The following is a 21531-nucleotide window of genomic DNA, read 5'->3' on the forward strand; positions in this document are numbered from 1 at the left end:
CTCCTTAGAACCAACCAATCCCAGTTTTACTTCTGACTGCACTTTGGCAGATGCTTAGATTGTTTTTTCTTGAGCTAGTAAAGACTTAAAGGATCTTCTCTAATAAGAAAAATACTGTGGAATAAGTTAACAGTCAGAGCTTCCTCTCTTTCTGTTTAATGAAAGCCATGATTTGCAGTTGACAAATGTCTGCTGGAGTTGGCTGGGATTGGGTGTGGGGGAAAGTTGAAGAGATCCCTGCTCCATCTCCATTACTCTCCAGCAAACCTTTGGTCTGCTTGCCATGCCCAGCTATCTAACCACTTCCTTCCTACCAGGCACCTCCCATTAGAGAATTTTATTAACCAAATGCTTGGGGGTTTGTATATATTTATGTTACCTCCCGCACTTCCCCCTTCCACTGGGGCATGTAGAAAAAAGAAGTCATGATAAAACTTTAATAAAAACAAAATTTAAATGATTAAACCTTTCATATCCTTTAAAGATAATCTGTCCTCAGCTGTAAGGAAATAACCTGCTGCTGCCGCCATGTGTGTTTGTCTGTTTTATCCCCTGAAAAAACCAAAAGGAGTTGCTCTTGGCCAGATCTTTAAAAATACATTCACTTCCTTCTAGGATCCAGGCTAGCTAGGGGTGCAATAGAGTCCTTCATCCCAACACACGAGGAACCTCATCTAGATCAACAGCTCTCTTCCAAGTGGGATGACCATCAGGGAGGAGAGGTAGAAAACCAAAGGTCCCTCTTCCAAGGGTGATTTACGGGTTCTCTCCCACTCAGGCCAACAATAGGAAGAGACTAGATGCATTGTTGGGGCTCACCCCTGTCTACCAAGTGAACACATCCAGAGGACTGAAGAACAGAAGACATCATGAAAAACAGAGGCTCTCTCTAGCATCAGGGCATCTTTCATCCTGCTCGGTCTGAGCACATTTTCACCAAGGATCTGAGTGCTGTAGTAATGAGATCATGTCTGTTTGTTCAAGCCCTGGGCGGAGGATAAGGGTATACCTGGGGCACCAGCCCTTCCAGGATGGGATAATGACTTCTGGAAACCAGGCTTTGGGAGCTCTCACCAGAATAACAAATCACGGCAACGAGTTTTCTTTGGGTCTCCAGTCTAATAATGAAATGAAATCCTGTGTGGAAAATAAACAGCGTAATCTAAGACGTCAATAAATTCTGCAGGGTTTGGCATGAAGATCACAGGCCCTGAAAACTGGGACGGGTCACAGAGAGCCCAAGGAACTGAGAAACCGGAAGTCAAGTGAAGTGGGTTTAGTTATCTTAATACATAGACTGCCAAGAGCTGTTTTTCCATTCCTGGTATTTTGTTTTTCACTCTATTCAAGAAAATATTTTCTAATGTAAAAAAAGACAAGAGCTCTTCTGGCTCTTCACAGTAAGGTGAAACATACATTCTAGTCCCTTAACGGAGCCGAGGAAGGAGCAGTTGGTGACCTGGCTGTGATCATCGAAGGCCCACCTTTTCTCAGCTCAGAATCCAAATAACCTGCTCTTAGTCTAAGTCATCAAAAACAAGTTTACTGAAACCTATGAAGAGTCTGAAAAGTCTCACTTCTCAACTCCGCCCTGAATAGGTCCATTTCTTTGAAAGGAAAGGGAACGGCAGCTATCACCTTTATTCACATCTGAACTTTCTTCCACAAGGCATCACCTGTATAAACGCCCAGAAGGTCACCCATCCTTATGACATGAAGAAATAAGGAGTTTCTTACAATTTCTGTTTTATACTCATTCTATTCCGATTCACTCCCCCCCCCCCCAAGATACAATACATAAGGATGGACCTTAACTCAGACTTGGGAGGAGTCTTACTCTGGACATTCCCTAGCAGTGTGACTATGGGCAAATCAGCGGAAACCAGCCCTGGTTTTGGAATAAAAGACCCGAGTTCAAATATACCTCCATCAATTGCTTCAGGTGATTTTAGCCAAGTCACTTTAATTCATTTCCTGGGCCTGTAAACGACATTTGTAAGACAGAGGAGTTGGGCCAGCTGGCCTCTTACAAGGTCTCAATCTGAGATCCAATCACCTTCTATAAAAAGGCCCTAAGATCTGAGCCCTCCAAGAGTACAGCTATAAAAAAAAAATCACCTTCCCTCGCCCAGTGACCGACTTAAGACCCCATCACCTTTTCTAACCCAGTGACACTACTACTGCCCGCTTGTTATGCAAGCCCTTGGGGGACATCCATTTCTGGGTAGTAGGCTTCTTCTCATTATTTCATATTCTGTTTACACTTGAGCTTCTGCTCAAGTGCCACTGATAATCATTATAACCATAGTTCATATATAAAAGTGACTAAAACTGAGGAACAAGGGTGCTGAAAAGTGTTATTTTTCCCCTTAACCTTACAAAATACTTTTCTGGAATAACCCTCCCCAACCCCTCTCCCAATTACTTAAGAGTAAAACCTTTAAACCAACTTCTCGCTCTAATTCCAACCTTGGGGTCCCTGCTACAAGACCATGTGCTAGGTAGAGATGAGTTGTACAAGGTCATTCTGGTACTTCCAGTAACTAAAGCCCTTTGGACGCGGTCCAAAGACAGACTCATGTCACAGAGAATTCTGCACTAATAACAGGTAGCATTGTATAATAAAAACTCAGTGCCAGTACATTTTCTTTTTCTTTTTTAAATTGCATTGACGAGTGCTAGTCGTAATGCCCAGTGGGTTATGTTTCCCCTCAAATGTAGAGTCCACTGAGGGCAGGGGACGTGCATTGCTACATGTCTGGCTCTGGCTTCCTCCTGAAAATCTAACGACAGTAAATGATTTGAGCCAATGCTAAGAATGCTGAATTTCACAGGCAGAGGGATGTGAATCTCCAAGGCTCGAAGGCAGCTTCCTCAATCTGCTCTGACAAGGACTCAAGGGGCCACTAGAACTAGGCTTGATCAGGCCAGAAAAAAACTGATGGCAAAGGATTCTCAGCTGACACTCTGTTCGGACTGTTTCCTGTCCTAACAAAGGTTTCTTTGAGTACTGTTGGCTTTGTCTAGCGACTCCTTCCAGAAAACCTTCTTTCTTCACATGCAAGGACCCACAACAATGGCTTTATGTGTTGGGAGAAGATGGCTGAGGATTTGGCAGGGACTGACAGCGCTGTGAAAACAATCCTGTCCACCAGGGGGATGGGATCTCTCACTTGACATAGGGCAGCCCCTTTGCTAGGAAGACCCAGCAGAAGGGACATTCTTTCCTTCCACAACCTAAAAAAGTAATGATATGAAAGGAAATAATAAACTTCCCTCAAGTATTCGGCCCACTTCAAGGAAAAACTGCTTTAAGAACTGAAATTAAAATCAATGAAAAAGGTCATCACCTTTGCAGGCAAAGGGACAGGTGGAAGAGAAACTCACAGACTGCCCTCTGACTTCATAAATTCTAATCCCGGACAAAAGTCTAACTACAACAGCACAATTCTAAGAAAAGTTACATAATTGACTGAAGTTGGTGGGCTTTTCCTTTTAAAAAATAATTTAACTTGGGGCTTCATTTCAGAATTCTCTGAGCAACAATAACCTTTTCTGTTTACGTACACACAAAAGGTTATGGGTTGAATTTAAGAACAAACCCTCCAAACTACAAAATACCTGTGACTTACTTTTGACAACAAGTTTGAAACTCTATGGAAATGCCATTCCTCCCCCCAAACTAGAGATGGATGAAGGCTTAGGTACTAAGGGAAAAAAAAAGTAAATGCCCATTTGAAGACACTGGCAGCAGAAGGGGAATAAGAAGCAGCAGAAGGCACACGTGATTTGGGTTGGAAGAGACTAAGACACCGAATCTAGATGGTTTCCAAAGTATATTTCATATGTTCTCCCACTTCTTTTTCATTCACAGTTATTCTTTTAAAGGGAAGTAGGTTTCCAGAGAGACACATTTTCTTTTTTGGTTTAAAATGAAGAATTATTGCCACAGATGCAAATTTGGTTAAGAAGGGAGACCATTGGCAAAAATGGACAGATCAACAAAGCTATGACATATTTCCCCAAATTTAAGCTTTTTTTTTTTTTTAAGAGTATTCTAGTAATAAATTTAATTTAATTTAATTTAATTAGTAAAAGGCTAAAAAATTTCATTTTGGCTAGGGATATGATAGGCTATTTAAGTCTGAAACCAAATCCTTGAGATAACTGGCAGTTGGAGGTGAGTTCTGTTTGTATTAATTATAATAAAGAAGTAGGTACCAAGTTCTATTTCCCTCCTTAGATAATTTAGATAAGAGAACCTGGAAACTAAGTGGAGGATAAAAGTTGTTCACAGAAAAGCTTTTTTTTTTTTACACTGTTAGGTAAGAATATTTTCTGACATTAATACTTAAAAAGATTGTCCTAGTTGTTGGACAACAGTGAGCAGGCCAGACAACACAGCACTGAGGTCAGTGAGCTAAGTTCTAGAAATAAAGTCTTAGAACCTGGCCAAGACACCTTTGAGCTCCAACTTCTGTTTCCTAGCTATATCCGTCATTATATTCCCACCCTTTCCTACCTCAGTCACAGGCCAAAAGGAAAAAAATCCTCCAAAACAAACACATCATGGTCCTGACTCACCATCCATGCCATTTGCAGTGGTCACGAATGCCATCTAAGACTCCTTGTTCCTAAAAGGATGAGCTGTTCTGAGCTAAAAGGTGAAAGTAGGATTATTACTAATGTGTTACAATGCCAAGTTATTCAAGCAACCAGGCTGTTGGGAAGGGACTCGGTCTAATTACAGGCTTGGTGGCAACTCCCCATATTTGGTGGAACCTCATTAAACCCTTTTTACCTAAAAACATCACTGAGTCTATGATTCAAGGATATTTTGAGCAATACAGCAAAGACCTTCTCCTTACCTCCACATATACACAATTCCAAAGAACTGAATATGTGAAGAAATTCAACTGCTAATAGCTGGGGAGTGTATATGTATGGGGGGGGACAAGAGGAAGAAAGAAGAATGGATGGCCATGCTCCTGGACATATTCCTTCCTCTAGAGGATACTCTCTGTGTCTGAAGCTCTTTAAGAATTATTTCCAAAAAAAAAGTTTATGCAAAGTCTAAAACAAAAATTTAAAACTCAAAAAAAAAAATAAATTGGAGAGATTTTAAAAATTTAAATCAAAAGATAGTTTAAAAAGAGTCATAAAAGAATCCTTTTTCTAAGCCTTCACACTCACGGGGCTCTTCATGGAGTCTTTCCCAATGTGCTATACATTTCCACAAACTCATTCTCTGAGTTCTAGATCTTACAACTGCCCTTACTCAATACCCCCAAACCACTACCTCATGTGGTAGTGAAATCCTTGCCCCTCTGAACAAATCACCTACCAGCCTCCCACATCTCCCTGTACCCGAGACCAGTGGGAAACAGGATGGAGAGAAGTTGGGGAAAGGGGGAAGAGGGACCCCTTTCAGGATCACACGTCTGAAGGACTCAAACAATCTCATTTTTTATAGAAGAGGACTTTTTCCATGAGATTACACAGAAAGTTGTGTGTGTTCTCTCTGTCTGTCTCTCTGTCTGTCTCTCAATGTGAATGACTTATGTGTGTGGCACGATTCTAAGACCATTGAGAAAATATAAAAAGTACAAGTTATTACAAATATGAAGCAGTTTTTGTCCAAAGAAACTTCCAGTTAGAGGAAAGTGGGTAAAATATGCAAAAATAAAATTTAAATCACACAACAAGCAATATAGTGAAAGAGGGCAGAGTAATCAGGTAGGAGGTAGGAGATCCAAACTGCAAAGCTGACTTCAAAAGGCCAGGATGGATTAAGCAGGGAAAGTTAATTCAACCATTTTGTCCATTCCTCCCCAGAGCTAGAACAAACAAAACAAAACAAAACTCATACTTGTCTCGGACTGTTACAGAGAAATGCCGTGCACCACGGAGGGATTTCCTTGAAAGAAGGCTGTACCTAGGACACTGAAGCCACAGCTTATGTAAGAGCTTTCAATGGTTCGGAACTGGATTTCAGGCCAAACTGGGAATGGGCCAGGACTGCCAAAAAACAGAGCAGAGAAGCGAATGCAAACAGTAAACATCACCCCAGATCTCTGTCTGGACGGGGGCCACATCCTGGCTAAAGAGAATCTTCCAGACCAGCAACTTTTCAGAGCATTGCAAGGAACAGTGTTCTGCCTGGAACTACCTTCCAGTAGTTACGGTCATTAGCATATTTTGCAGAGAGCAAGCAGAAAAGTTTAATTGTCCCTAATTATCCAGATCAAGAAGGCACCCAGATAATGGTTCTCGGATTTCTTGCCTGGTGTCCATGTAATTTCCTTGCCTCTGGCTTCATTCTCTCTCTCCAATGGAAGGAGACCATGGCTTCTGAGAGGGCTTTCCATAGGAGACCCACTGGTCCCCGTGAAGGCCGCGGCCTGTGCCATAGGGACGAGGGAGGACACTCTGTGTGTGTGTGTGGGCACCCCCGTGTACCCAGTGAGGAAGGACTGAAATACAAGTAATGTGTAATCAGAAGCCATCGCAATTACAAATGTAAATGAACAGGCAATTGGCACTGACCTTTGTAGATTGTTAGAGGACTAATTAAGGCAAATCAGGAACTCTATTCCAACAGAAAAAACAAGATAGTAAACGCCCTAAGAAATACCCCTGTCCTTGCCACATAAAGGGAAAAATACAAAGACTCACTCACACGTCACAATGGGGGTTGGGGTGCATTGCGACCTCTGAACTCCTTTCCCCTCACAAAAACAAGGCCCGTCAGGAATTGCGCTTTTACGAGTAAAGCCCCAGTCACATTAGCACTAGCCCTGTCCTCAGAGATGGCCTTCCTCACATGTCACCTTGAGGAGGAGGTTCTACCAGAGATTCTCAGATTCACTATATTCTCTTAAGAAAACTAACTGAAAAATTTAGTGTTCACTCAAAGCTCCTCTAGTCTTATGCATTTCTAATAAAGTACTTGAATTTTTTTTTAATGTAGCAGTGATATGGTTTCCATTTAAATGACATAATTAGAAATATGTTGTCTTTTCCCTCTATAACAACTTTAAGTAACAACTTAAAAATAAGGGTGTGTGGGGGGGGATCAAGAGCATGGCTCTAGCTTCAGTTTTGCACAGTATATAGTACAGGAAGTTCACTTTGGAGCTCAGATGGAATACTTTAGGGTCTTCAGAAAGATGAAAGGCAAAGTATTTTAGAGAAAAAGTTTAACTGTTATAACCTTGTACATGCTACATAAATGCAAGTTATTATGATAGTCTTCCTCATGCTAGTTCTTACACAATGTTCAAACCTGTTTTATGCCAGTTCTGAAAGCCAAACACCACACAGTTTAGGAATAAAACTAAAACATGATATTCAGTATTCACTTTAGAATAAATCAGTCACACTAGCACCATTTTCAATGAGGTCTTAGTCCCTGATGATCGAGTTGATGATGGCTCAGCACAGACCCCATCCTGAATATAGTGGTGCACGAGGTGGCTCTGTCTATGTAACAAAGGACAGATTCACACATCCTGATGTTCCTCTCTGCAGGCTGTCTATACCTCTGAGGTCTCTTGAAACTCAAGGGATCAGACCCTTCTCTAAATCAGGTGCACATTTAATTATAAACGTATTACAGGTATAAGTTGAAAGTAGCCCCTATCAGTAATTCTAGCTGCCCTCGTGCCTGAAAGAGAAAGCAGGTTCAAGAGCAAGAGACTGTTAGTAAGAAGAAAAGGCTGATGAAGAGTTATGCAGTGTTTAACATGTATTGGACTACTTGCCATCTAGGGGAGGGGGTGAGGAAAGGGGAGGAAAAATTGGAACCCAAGGTTTGCAAGGGCTAATGATGAATAATTGTCCACGCATATGTTTTGAAAAATAAAAAGCTTTCCTAAAGAGGGAAAAAAGAGTTATGCAAGAGGGACCCACAGATCTGATAGAGCAGAATTGGCTGGTTTCACTAGGGAGTCAAGGAGTCCATTATCTGACAAAAAAAGGAAGCTTGGTAAGAAGCACTATCTGGTGGAGACCAAGAGGTACGTGCTACAATGCTGGCTGACAGTGATGGTCACTATTCCCCTTAGAAGAAACAGCCAGTCCCTAGCAGATTAATTAAAGGTTAACATCTAAGCAAAATGAATGGCAACTAGTGGGAAGGAGGAAGCACAGATAAATGAAAGTCCAGCTCCAGGTGGGAGTCTGATCACATCACCTCCCTCTCTCTGGATCTCTGACCTCTGGGATGGATAGCTCTTCTACTAGCCCTCGGTGGATCTCTGTTCTAATGAACGTGAATACCAGCCCCAGCAGCAGAGATCACGGTCCATGCACACCTTCTCCCTCTCAGAAATCCTCCATGGGGCAGCCCCCCACATGCTGAGGGCCTGGCTCTGGCTCTCTTCACATTTCATTGATCTCAATGGTGTATACCAGTTGTCTGTCTGTCACCCTTCTTCCTTGCTCCATGAGCAATCAATCTCTTTTCCCAACAGCATCTAATTCTAAAGGCTTCCTTTGCACTCCTCTTGGGTAACTCTTCATGGGTGATACGGTGTGCTCTACCTACATCTACCATGCTCCTTCTAATTTTCCCTTTTGGGTAGGTATTCCTCAATTTTAATTCTTCAGTGACTGTGGCATTCCTTGATTTACAGCCATTAGTTGGGGAATACCAATGTTAAAAAGCTTGATTTTTGTTTTGTCAAGAAACTTAGGGGTCCTAAAAGCACCAGGCAATTTTTAAAGGTAATTGAGTTAGCTCTCTTCTGTCTGTTCCTTCAATTCCACGCCCAACTTCTTATTAATCAACAGCATCTGCTCAAGAGATGCGACATGATCAGACCTATAGGTTGTCAATAACTCTGGACATCACAGTCCATGTGACATCAGTCTTCATACACTTGGCTTCTCATTTGAAGGGGACAGGGCAAGATCAGCCTCTTGAGTAACTATAGATCTCATTTCGGTAACATTGTTAATGTTCCAAATCTTGATGCTTTTATCACTCTGCCATGCACGAAGAGCAGATTCTAAAGGAACTGATTCTGTATGGGGCATTCTCCTCTTCGATTTTTTTCCAGTGATGAGAGTGGCAATTTACCCATTTTATGTCTCACTTGATTTTATAGTAATCACTGTACAATCCAAAGTGATTTTTGTTGTTATGCTTTTCAAAGAATCTTGTATGATTTTGACCCTAAGTTCAGGATATAACTTGTTGTAGTCTTTAAAACAATTTCTGAATTTTTCTTTTTTGCTTTGCCAAATTAAATGATTCTTATCATCAATGTCCAATAAGCATAATGAAACTTTGGATGCTTTATATCTATCAGTCAACTGTGCCAAGAATATCATTTGTGCCTTCCCATTCTTTCATCAAGGATACCCTTAATGCATCCATCAATTATTCTCATAAAGATATTGAAATAATAGGAAAGTAGACATAGCAGTTCAGAGTTATTTATATTTGACACCCATGAAACAGATGCTGTCACTAGCCTGCTTGCCCCTATATCCTTTGTCAGGTGGTTGTGAGAATGTGCTCTGTAAAAGGTCAAGCCCGCTGCATATTTTGCAGTTATTTTATTATGGACATTACATGAAGGATGAGTACATTTTAGCCAGTATCACTGTGTACTTCTATAGTTTCCCCATCATGCCCCCAGTAAACTCATGATTGAGAAATATCATCGTGCATTTGTTGTTCACACTTCCTCAGGACCCTCTGGACCCTCAGACTAGAAGATGGAACCATAAACACCTCCATTAAAAAGAAGGGACAGGGCGGATCTCTCAGGGTACCTGCTACCCTTGTCCCGTTATGGCTTTCTTTTCTATGTTGTCCTCTCCCTTTAAGCTGGAAGATCCTTGAGGGTAAGAACTGCCTTTCTTTCTAATATCTGTATCCCTAAGGACTGTCGGGCACACAGTAGGTGCTTAACAAATGGCTTAGTGACTGACTGACTGCTTCACAAATGTTCACTACCATCAAGGGTCTCCTCCCAAAGATAGGAACTTAGAACTGTTTGTTGCATATTAACAATCCTGCAGAGGCAGTACTCAAAACCACTATGAAGTTGTTGCTGTTTTAAAGACAAACCATTTTTTTTTTTTTGCAGATTTCTTCAGCCTCAATGGCTGTCAAACACATGTATTTACATGGACTTAAATTTCATTCCTGCTGAAGGTTTTGATATGCAATTAATTATAGTACTGCAATTTCAGTAATAGCAACAAATATTTTAAAAGAAAAGAGGTCCCAGAAAGGAAGAACCAGTATTAGAGATGTTTGCTAGAGTTTATCAAGGGAATTCCTGTTACTTAAAGTAGGCAGATAATTCAGAATTCCATGTGAGGAAACTGTACTGATTGTATCAAAATAAAAAAAGTTAATGATAAAAAGGATGCACTCTTATGAGCAAGTCAGTGCATCACAGGCTTTAATAATTCATTTGATAGCTTTATTAGCTTACAATTGCACTAAGACTTTACGAATACTTTTTATGGTACTTCATCATCATCATCCAGTGCAAATATTATTGTCGTTACTTTACAAAAGAGGAAACCGAGTCTCAAGTGGTTGACCTGACCACAGACAAATGGATAGATGGTGTCAGTCTAAAATCAACACCAGGTTACTTGTCCTAAGAGGCATCTGAAAACAACAAGAATCTTCCACCTTAATCCTTTAGCAAGAGGAAAGAACATTGATATCTATCTAATTGATACTGAAAACAATCCAATTCTAAGCCTCATAGATATGGCTAAGAAACTGAAGAGTAGTAGCCAGAAGCCCTGGGCACTTTTGTTTGTTTGTTTGTTTTTGGACATTTCCAAAGTGTGGAGAAAACAGATTTAATTATTAAAAATAGAATGTCCAGATGAGGGAGGTGATTACCATTACCCCCTCCTTATTAAAAATAGAATGTCCAGGTGAGGGAGGTGATTACCATCACCTCCTCCTCTGTTCCTATGAAATTACATTTGGAAATTCTGCTAAGTTCTAAGGACACATTTTAGAAGAGTATTTTGACAAACTGGAGTGTGTCTAGGGAAGAGCTCCCAGAAGAGTGATAGAGTTAGAAACCATGCTTTGGGAGACCTGGCTGGGAGGTATAGCTTCAAAAAAGGGAAACTTGGGGGGAGAGAAAGGGGTGAGGGGAGAATATGATGGCTGTCTTCCAATTATCTAAAAGATTATCACCTAGAAGGATTAGATTTGTATGATGTGGCTCCAAGGGCAGACCTAGAAAGTGTATTTTGGCTCCAGGGAAAGAGAATTTGCCAACAATGACAGTTATTTGAAAACAGAATGGGATGCCTCAGGGAGAAAGGAGTGAGTTGCTTCAAGCAAGCCAGATGAAAATATGCCAGTGATGCTTCTGGGTCCTTCTGTCCTATAACGGGATCTATAACTTGGGGAGGGGCTAGAGTAAGCACATGAGGATTCTATTATCTTTCTCTGGGTCTCAATTTTCTCATCTGAAAATGGTGGAATTAGACTAGTCACCCAGGTGCCATCTCTCTCAAATTCTGTGGTTCTACAAAATAGATGATAAAGACTTAAATAACCCATTTGTGTCTCAGACACAGGGGTCAACCAAAAAAATCGCGTGAAAAAAAATCAATACAGAGAATGACTACTGTTTTTGTCTGAGATGCATGCTCTAAAACTGAGGAAGATGCAATTTGGAAAAAAACTAGATTGTGTTTATAAAATTTGTGATGAAATTCTAAAATTCTATCAATCTTTATCTTTCTTTTCCCTTGTAAGAAGTTTTCTCTCAACAAGTTTTTCAGTAGATGATCTCCAGATAACCAGAAAGAGTTCTGAGAATGACTGATGTTCCTGACGTGATTTCTTAAATGATACTATCACTGCTAACCTCTGCTTTCTTCTCGCTATCTATCAACTTGTGGTTTATTTATTTTACTAAAGAGAAGTGCTTTGAAATTTCTGAAGACCAAAGACAACACAAAACAGATTTTAAAAAATATAGAAAGTGGTTAGATCAAAAGGAATAAAAAATAGCACCATTCTATGAAGCATTCAGTGGGGGACAAACCTAGGAAGCAATGGAAGGAAGAAAGACAACTCCAAAACAGGCCCCCTAAAACATGACATTAGGTTTCAAAACAGGGAGCCACCTGTTTCATTCTATGTATGATATTTCATTTAGCACACAATTATTACAAAGGGAGTTCTTATAAAAATAAAAGGATTAATTGATGAGTTATAGGAGGGGTCTTTAACCTCCTTTGGTATATATAATTGGAGTTCTTTTGGTAGTCTGGTGAAGTCCATGGACCTCTTCCCAGAATGATGTTTTTAAATATTTCAGTTATGTGTTAGGAAAAATAAGGATGTATCTTTTTCCCTCATTCAAGTTCACAGACACTTTAAAATCTAGCTATAAACCTAAGGAGTCTATAGATCTATTTTTAAAAACCACTTGGCTGGAGAATCCAAATTACAAGGGAAGGTTAAGGAAAAGGGGGTTCAGAATCTAGCAAGCAAGAAGTAGAGGATGTCCCATACTAGGGTCCATGCCTGTAATCTCTGCTTTCAGGGGAGTTGAGGTTGCTGGAGTCCCTTGAGCTTGGGAGTTCTGAACTGCAGAAGGGTTAAGCTGATGGAGTTTGCACACTACCCACTGATAACTGATAAATTAAGCCTCTAAGAAAATGGGCCCTATTTGGAAATGAGCAGATCAAAGATTTTGTGCAGTCAGAAGTGGGATCAAGTCCAAGAGGTGGCTGCTGCATGCTAGAGTCTGGATGAGAGAGGAAAACCCAGTCTCAAAGCAAAAGGAATGAGAGGAAGAAATTTAAAATATGAAGAAAATCTACACGGTAGACAGGGATCAACAGCATGGAAGAAAGAGAATCATTAAAAGCAAAATATCAAGAAGTCACATAATCAAACCAAATAAAAAGTAAACCGATATAGATATATTATACTAGGAAGTCTTTTAATGGTAAGATATTGCTGTTATACTTTAAAGGGAGCTGCTCAAAGGCCCAGAGCCAGGGCGTTTCTTGCCGGAAAATGCTTAGCATACTGCCATACACATGTGACTACTTAGGTATTAATTAATGGTGATGGAGATCAAGCAGAAACTCTAATGGCTGAGGTATTTAGAATTATCCAAGATAATGGATCTTTGAAAACCCTTGAGGAGACAACATTGAAAAAAACCTAAAGGTTAGGCCAGAATTGGTACTGTGATTTAACAGACCCTCCATAGGTACAGCAGCAACTTTTCTTAAAAAGTTGTATTTATAAAAGATATAAAGGAGTAATAGTTTGGCTTTCTACTGTATTGTCGAGAAATTTAACTGTTCCATCAAAGGGGGAAAAAATTCTCTCATCCCTCTAATAACTTAGACAACTATTAATACTTAAAGGAAATTCTGAAATGAGAGAGAAATTCCAGAGTTTTACACATCTACCTTTTCTCCCAAAGGTGCCTTGAAAAACACACATACTACATACATATCACTGCATGTGCCCAAGGGCTTTAATAGCCCAACATTAAGATTCTCAAGCTAACTTCCTTATCTGTTGGTCCTGAATTGGAGATTCCTTATGATCATAAATGAGTTTCATTCCCTTTATCAAAACCATGATTTAAAAAAAAATACCTTGAGAAAAAAAAAATTCCTAAGATTTTTATAAGCCAATTCCTCTATGTATTTGTGGGTTGTTTTTTTTTTTTTTTTCCTAATTGTAGAAAAGAAGCAATTCCTTCAAAGTTGTAGGCTAGACTTTTACACCACAAAGAGCCTCTCTTTTTTTTTAAGTTTAATGTTACATGCAGCAACATTTATTTTAAGCTAGTTTTGGCAATAATTTGAAGCCCATTCTGTATTTGAGGGACTGACAGAACTCAAAACAAAATTCATCTTCTCAGAACTGGCCTAATTGGTTGGTCAGTAAGTTTTTAATTTCCTGACACATTATCTTTTATAAAGACTTAATTCTGCACATGAGCCCAGAGTTCTTAATTAAAGCAGAAGCAGATTCCTACAAATCAACCAATCAATACTTCTCTCGAAACATATTTGTAATCTTTACGGTTTCACGGACTGTTCAGTTATAAATATCTGTTCTTTACCCACCAATACCCTGTAAATTAGATCAAACCAGACCAAAGCAAGCATGACCACAGTCCCTCAGGAGGTCCCAAGCTGGATCCCTCTACAACCTCAGGCTCCGACCCCAGAAGCATCCACCCTGAGCACGGAGGCGCAAGCTCACCTGGATCAGTGGCCGGGCACTTGCGGATGGTGAATATCTGCCCCAAGTCCTCCTCCTCCTCGGGAAGGCCCTTCTGGAGCCTCTGCAGCTTGCGCAGGCTCTCGCTGCGCTGATGTTTCATGGAGCGCACATGCTGGATGAGGTTAAGCTTGGCCTTGGTGGAGTAGTTACACAGGACGCAGTGATAGTAGCAGCTCTCTCCCTCGATGCCGGCCTCGTGCTGCTGAAGGTGCTGTGAACGAGAGTCGGGGACGCTGAGTGAGAGGCCTGCCAACCGCACCCCTCCCCTCCACCAGCAGCTCCCTCCCTGCGGACCAGCCACCCCATGTTTGTTGTCCCAACTTCTGGGTCGGCTGGAAGCCCTCGGGAGGCGCCTCTTTTCTCTGGCCCCAGTTACCCCTAAATAGGGCTCCATGCATCCAGTTCGGTGCAGTGCAAGGACTGTCTCTGTCACAGAGGAGGTAAGCCCCTTGATTAAAATCTCTTCCATCAGGACCATATCCTGATAGTACAACCCCTGAACTGGAGACTCCCTTCCCCAGGGACAAAAGGAAGAAAGATTTCTCCTAAATAACTTACTGATGGGACTCTCAGATTGTGAGATCCTGGAGGGAAATGGGCTGTTTTTGCCTTTCTTCACTGGCACCCAGTGAGTACTTAATAAAAACTTGTCTGTTTATTAGCTCAAACTCAATGCTTTACCAGTGGGTGAGACGTCCAGAGTCTGGGTACAAGGACACCAATCCCCCTACGAGGGAGGGAGTCCCAGAAAGAAGGAGACCGAGGGCAGCTACCAGGGATGTGGAGGAGGGCCTGGCCCCAAAGTCACACAGCCTGCCTTCTGAACCAGCTCTTTTCCTCCCATATCCAACATCCTTTTGGAAGAAGAAATAAAACTTTTTAAAGGTCTCAAGAGTCCCCCCCCCCCATTTTTCTTAAGTTATCACCAGAGAAATATTTAGAAGTCACAGGGAGTGCAATCTTATGGCACTAAAGTAGTGTATTTTTAAAAAGAGTATTTTGAAGCATCCCTCCCTGGCACGCTGTAGCTGAGGCAGCCTGCCCCCCTGGTCTTTGCTCCCCTACAAAGGATCTACATCCTATGGAATCTTTGCTTCCTCTGGGGCACGTTTTATTAAAACAAAACCTTGAACAGGTTGTCCTTTTTGATGAGCCCCTAAGGTACTTGTAGGATGCCCTATAGTCAGAGGAAGATCAATTAAAAAAAAAAACTAAAAGTAAACTTATGAGTGAAGATAATTCCTATGTGATGACACTGCTCCTGAAATTCATGTGTTCATACACATGTCCTCAATTCACTGAAAAGGTGTGAAAAATCTGGAGACATGTTTGCACATTGTTTGGAGCAGTAACATGAATGCCCTGGGTAATCCATGTAGAAAATCATTATGGGCTGAGCTCTGAAGCCCTCAGTCTGTATTCATACACACAAGTGAAATTATTCCAGAGAAAATCTTGCTCTGGAATACAGACTCACAGATCTCAGGTAAAGGCTAATGCAGTTTTCATGTGCACCCAACAGGAAAATTCCCTCTTTCCAAATGGGTGGATTAACACACTCCCATGTAGTACCTTAGGGGGGAAAAAAAATCCCTTCGGGAACAACCATTCTAGAACAGTGTGACAATTAGAGAGAGGCTGCAAAGAGGGAGTTGAGTAAAGTATTATAAGCTGGGGATAAAGTGATTTTAACAGATTTCCATTAAGTATTCACTTCCTAACTGTCTTCTCTTCCCCTCTCCCCAATCAGAGATGTGTTTAGAAGATCAGGAGGAAAATAAAGAAAACGTGAATGTGTTCGTAAAACTGAGGTAGCAAACATCCCGCTGTGGTTCAGGACCCTCCCACAGAGGCTCAAATCAAATTAAAATGTAATTGGGGAATATTTAACAAAATAACTATATAATCAAACACAGATAATGCTGATGTGTGGTTTTCTAGGTCAACATGCAGCTGCAGGGATCCTTATGTATGTTGGACACCACTGTTGTAAGGGATCCTGAGGGCTGATACTAGAGAAGCAGTGGCTGGTAAAAAAGAAAAAGGGAAAAAGTGGGCTGTCCTCCACTCCTGGAAGGCTCGTCTTTTCCCCCTTCATTTCCCCCTCTTGGCTTCCCTTGATTTTCAGGTAAAACCTCCCCTTCCACAAGAAGCCTTTCCCAGTTCTCCTTGCTCTCCTTCACGCCATCATTCCCCCTGACATTCCCCAGCAGGTCTGATGAAAGCCAAAAGTGCAAGCTATTTGTGCAAACAAGAGCTTGGAGTGGAACTGGAGAGAACAAAGCCATAGGATGACTAAGTCTTAGGTTCCAGAGACATGAGAATTATATTTAATAAAGCTACAACTAAAACCGAATGAATTAAAAACAACAAAAAGAGACTCGTGGAATCCAAGGCAAGAATTTCATTTAAGGGATTTGGGTGACATCACAAACCATGAAAATTGGAGCCATTATCATTCCCTCCAAGTCTCTTAAGCCTCCTCCCCATAGCCTCTATCTCTCCCCTCCACTGTCACTCATTAAATTCCTCAATATATGATTTCCTTGTAATAAAGTGATACTTTTTTTCCCAATAAAATTCTATTATGGGTTTGTAATGTCTACTCCAAAGTAGCTTGGATTTCCACCCACCACAAGAGTTCAGGAGTTACCAAATGGGATTGCTAAAACGTCTGTCATGCAATCCTGAAACTATAGATTTCTGGATTAGTTTTAAATCAGGACAATTATCTGGTCCTGCAAAACCTTACTTTAAAAACTCAACAGTAAAGATACTACCAATCCATAGCCCATAGAATATTGCCTATTATTCAGATTCATTTCTGGGGAAAATGGTTATAGAAAGTCAACTACTAAAAGAATAAAAAAGGAGAAAAAAGAGAAAAACAAAACAATGTTTTGCATAAGTTTGCAAAAAAGTAACTGGGGATTGGTGGGCTAGTGCAATCTTAAGGTATTTAATGAAAAATTCAGACTAGTTAATTTCTAGTTTGCTAAGGAATATATGACTCAAAATGGCTTTGAATCATCTTGCTTCTTATATCCTTCCTCTAGTTTCTTGTCTTGTTTATGGGAAAAATCCCTGGGGTGTGAAATCAAAGGATCTGGCTATGAATTTTATCTCCACCATTCATTATTTCTATAACCATGATCAAGCTCTCTTTGCATCAGTTTCCTCATGAAGGATTTGGATTGGTGACCTCTAAAATCCCTTCCAACGCTAAATCTATGAATCCATATATCTTCCTGGGGCCAGCTGAATGTTCTGAAATATCCACACTTACTATACAGTGTCACAAAACTCCAACATCTAGACAACATAGGAAACACAAAGATCCAACTTCAGGAATGTAAGACCTCAATCATCGTATTTTACTATTTTTAAAATACCCTAGAACATCTGCCTTATTGGGGCTTCAAAAGTCCGCAAAGCTCCCTAGCGCTGCTTGAACCAGACCCAAACTGATTAATAAAATAAATATGCAATAAAACATAGATGTTAATTTGTGGCTTTCTAAATCAATACGTGTCTGCAGGGATCTATTTCTATATGAGTTCAAGACCCCTGTCCATCTCCTACGATATTGTCTGTCCAGTCCTCCCAGTTTTTGGAGACTGAGGTACTCCTGGTCTCACATGGGTACCTGTCAGCCATCAGCCTGAACAGCTTGGTCCTATCAGCAGAACTCTAAGCTATGCTCTGTACTAATAAGAAGCAGGAGGGGGCTGGAGAGGCGCCTCTGATCCCAATGGGGTAAGTCAGCCAACGACACTTCTAACCCTCAGAAGGGAGTAGGAGATGTTTTCATTTGCAGTAGGAGAGAGAGAATAATTTGTTCCTGACCCAGCTAATTAGAATACCCTCAATTGGGATCACAATGTATTTAATTAAATTCACTGTAATATATGAAGAATCCACCAAGGCACAAATCCCAATGGTACACTCAATAAAGGAGCTGCTTTCTTTCAGAGTTCCTTCCCTTTCACAAGTCAGAAAAAATTTTCTTCCCTCCCCTCATCATCAGCTTGAATTTCTTTACCTTTTCTTTTAAAATCTGGGATTCCCCTCCAATCCCATGGGAAAAGTACTGCGTTCAATTCAATTTAATTTTAATTCAACAAATATTTATTAAGTATCTAAAATGGGCCAGGCCCTGGGGACACAAAAAGAAATACAATACGGACCCTACTCTGGAGGAGGTAATTATCTAGCTCCTGGACAGCCATTCCTCAGGTAGGCTACAGTGAGCATTCTTTTTCAAGTATGAGTAGGACAAGCTGACCCCCCTTTTAATTCTAAATTCTGTGGTGGTATAATGGTGGGGGGAAACCACAGATGCAAACAACTAGAATGCAAGGAGGTCTGGGAAAGGGGCCAGAGACATTTATGAAGCAAAAAGCTCTCTTTCACCTGATTTAGGAGAGAAGATGTAGATGAAAAGTCTTCAGAATGGAGTCACAGAGAAGGGGCTGAGTGCTAAATGAAAGGGCAGTACTTCAATGAGTTGGGCTGCGAGAGGAGAATTTCAGGCATGGATTTGTATGGGCAGGCTGCAAAGGGAACTGGACAGCGGACCACCGGCCAAGACTGCAGAGAGAGAAGCCTGAAGATGCATGGATGTAATAAGAAAGGTCTGGAAAGGCAGGTTTCAAGAGTAATCTGAGCACGTGACACTTATGAGCAAAGTGAATGTTGGAGAGAAGAGCAGGGGAGCAGAGAAAAGAACAGGGAGGTTGGGTACTGGACCAAATGATCCAAAGCACTGTCCTGACCCTCTGGGGGAATTATGGACCCCAAAGTGATCAAGCCCAAAAGGGCTGTTGTTAGAAACATGGTTAAAGGATCATGGTTCTGTGAAGGGAATCCTGACTGTGGCTCATAATTAAAACGATGGCAAGTATCTCAGCTCCTATCTGAAAAGCCCATCCCAGCAGGAGAGGAGGCATTCAAGGCCCCGGGTACAGCTAGCCATGCTCCCCTTCCCAAGATCTACTTCAATCTGAATTCCTTGCTTAAAGAGCTACAGGAAAATGATGAGACTCCAAGTGCATCTTTTAATCAGCTTCTGTGGCAATCAAGTCAAATTCCAAAAGTTCAAAGCAAATTCAAGGAAGACCGTGTTTCATTAGCTCAGAACTCAGACCGACAGAATCCCCCTCTTCAATTAATGAATTCTACAAGTTACTTCCAAACCAAAGGCAATCGGTGTCAAAAAAAAAACATGAAATTATTAAGTACTAATGTATATAAGGTTCTAACGTACTAAGGACACACGGACCAAACAAAAATGAATTTCTGTTATTGTTCTACTGGGGGGCAGCTGAAAGATACAGGATTTCCACAGCTAAGGATGTGCATCTTAATCTAAGCAAAGGAGCAAGTGCTCACTGGAGAGGGGGAGGGAAAGAAATCTGTAAAGTCCTCGACAGAAGGCAGCATCTTCTGGGGAAGACAAGGATTCTAAGAGACGTAGGGGAGGAGTAAACACAGCTTGTACAAAGACAACTGCATGGGAGATGGCTGGCTCGGGGAAGGCTAAAAAGCTAGTTTGGACAGAATGAGTATCAAGCATGAGAAAGTCAGGTGGCATGGTGTATAGAGCACTGGGCTTAGAATCAGGAGGACTCATCTTCATGAGTTCAAATCTACTTACGACATGTAAGAACCCTGGGCAGGTCATGTAACCCTTTCTGCCTCAGTTTCCTCATCTGTAAAATGAGCTGGAGAAGGAAATGGCAAAACACTCCAAGGTTTCTACCAAGGAAACCCCAAATGGGATCACAAAGCACTGGGACTGAACAACAACAAAAATATAAAGCACGAAGGAGAATGGAGTAATAAAAATCTGGGAAGGTGAATTAAAGTCTGGGCAAGATGCAATTTTAAATGCCAAGTTGATGAGTTTGCCTAGAGGCAATAGGGATCCACCAAAAACTCTTTAGCAGGGGAGTGACATGTCAAACTTAGGCTTAGGAAAATTATTTTGATTGCTATGTAAAAGATGGATTGAAGAGGCTAGAGCCTGGAAACAAGGAGACCAGCAGGGAAACCACCATAATACATCCAGAAGAGAAGTGATGAGGGCCTGGAGCAAGCTTCACAATGGCAGCATGAATGGAGAGAAGATCTAATATACATTGTAGCTACTATTTAGATGTAGAGGAGAGTAAAAGTGAGGCTATAAATGTTGGTGACTAGAGGGAAGGAAGATTCCATCCTTTAGCACAAACGGAAGAAAAATTTTTTAGGAATATTTTTAAGGAAGAGGAATAAATTTAGGAAGGAAAGATAAAGGGTGGGAGGGTCTACCCACAATACAGGAGGAATTATCTAGCTGGAAATTGTCACTGTGGGACTGAAATTCAGCAGAGATATTACAACTGAATACATGTCCCTAATTCTTGGTACCTTGGCACCTGACTGAAGCATGCTGGGAGATAAGGACCCTGTCCTCAAGATCAAGTAGTACTGGTCTCTAGCCAATGACCTTATCTCTAATGAACACAGTGGAATTCTACAGTTCTTCATTCCTGTTAAAACTACTCATTTTGAATGTGCTTAATTCTCTTAGACCAGCTGGAATCTTGCAATCCTATGTTTATGACCTGGAAATGACTGCTACCCCAACTTCACCTCTGTGATTTCCCTCTGGATTTGTTTCAGGGAAAGACACCAGACAAAGGAAAATTGCCCTTTCCCTCCTCTCTCTTACTTTTGGGATAGGAAACACCTTAAATACTTAGCAAGAAAAGTTTAAAACAACAACAACAACAAAAAAAAAAGCAAATTAAAAATCAAACACACAATATTTTTCTGCAGACCCCTTCCCCTTTTAACATGTATCCTTCCACCCTAACAAAACAACAATATTTTTAAACCCCCACACATATAAAAGGGTTCTTGTTAGAAAATAATTCATATTGGAAATTAAAAAAAATATGTTCCTGTTACTTGTTTCCCAAGAAAACTAACCAACTTCTGTCAAGAGAACATTGATTTCTATAAATCTGGAGGGGCCAAGTATCCCTTCTCCCCCTAACAATAGGAAACTTCTAACATGTGATTCTTCATGCATGGAATGCAAAATATCGATCAGGTTTAGTCAAAGCTTTACTTTAAAGCAGAAATGGACAGAAATACATTCTGATAAAAACTATAATATTCACAAGTGAAGCTTCCTTGGGGAATAGGGCCAGCTACTGTATATGCACCCACACACAGAGCTGAATACACACTCTCCTCCTTACACAAATCAACTCTCCTGC

The 21531-nt window shown here is 40.9% G+C and overlaps 1 protein-coding gene across 1 annotated transcript in view; it reads right to left on the reverse strand.

Annotated features, from left to right (window-relative positions):
* Window positions 1–21531, reverse strand: part of ZFHX3 (zinc finger homeobox 3) — a 273607-nt gene that overhangs the window by 103630 nt on the left and 148446 nt on the right. The window contains 1 exon segment of the mRNA XM_074286089.1: window positions 14243–14474. Coding sequence (XP_074142190.1) covers window positions 14243–14474 — 232 coding nt within the window.

The sequence above is a fragment of the Sminthopsis crassicaudata genome, chromosome 2 (genome assembly GCF_048593235.1).
Source record: "Sminthopsis crassicaudata isolate SCR6 chromosome 2, ASM4859323v1, whole genome shotgun sequence".
Taxonomy (NCBI): domain Eukaryota; kingdom Metazoa; phylum Chordata; class Mammalia; order Dasyuromorphia; family Dasyuridae; genus Sminthopsis; species Sminthopsis crassicaudata.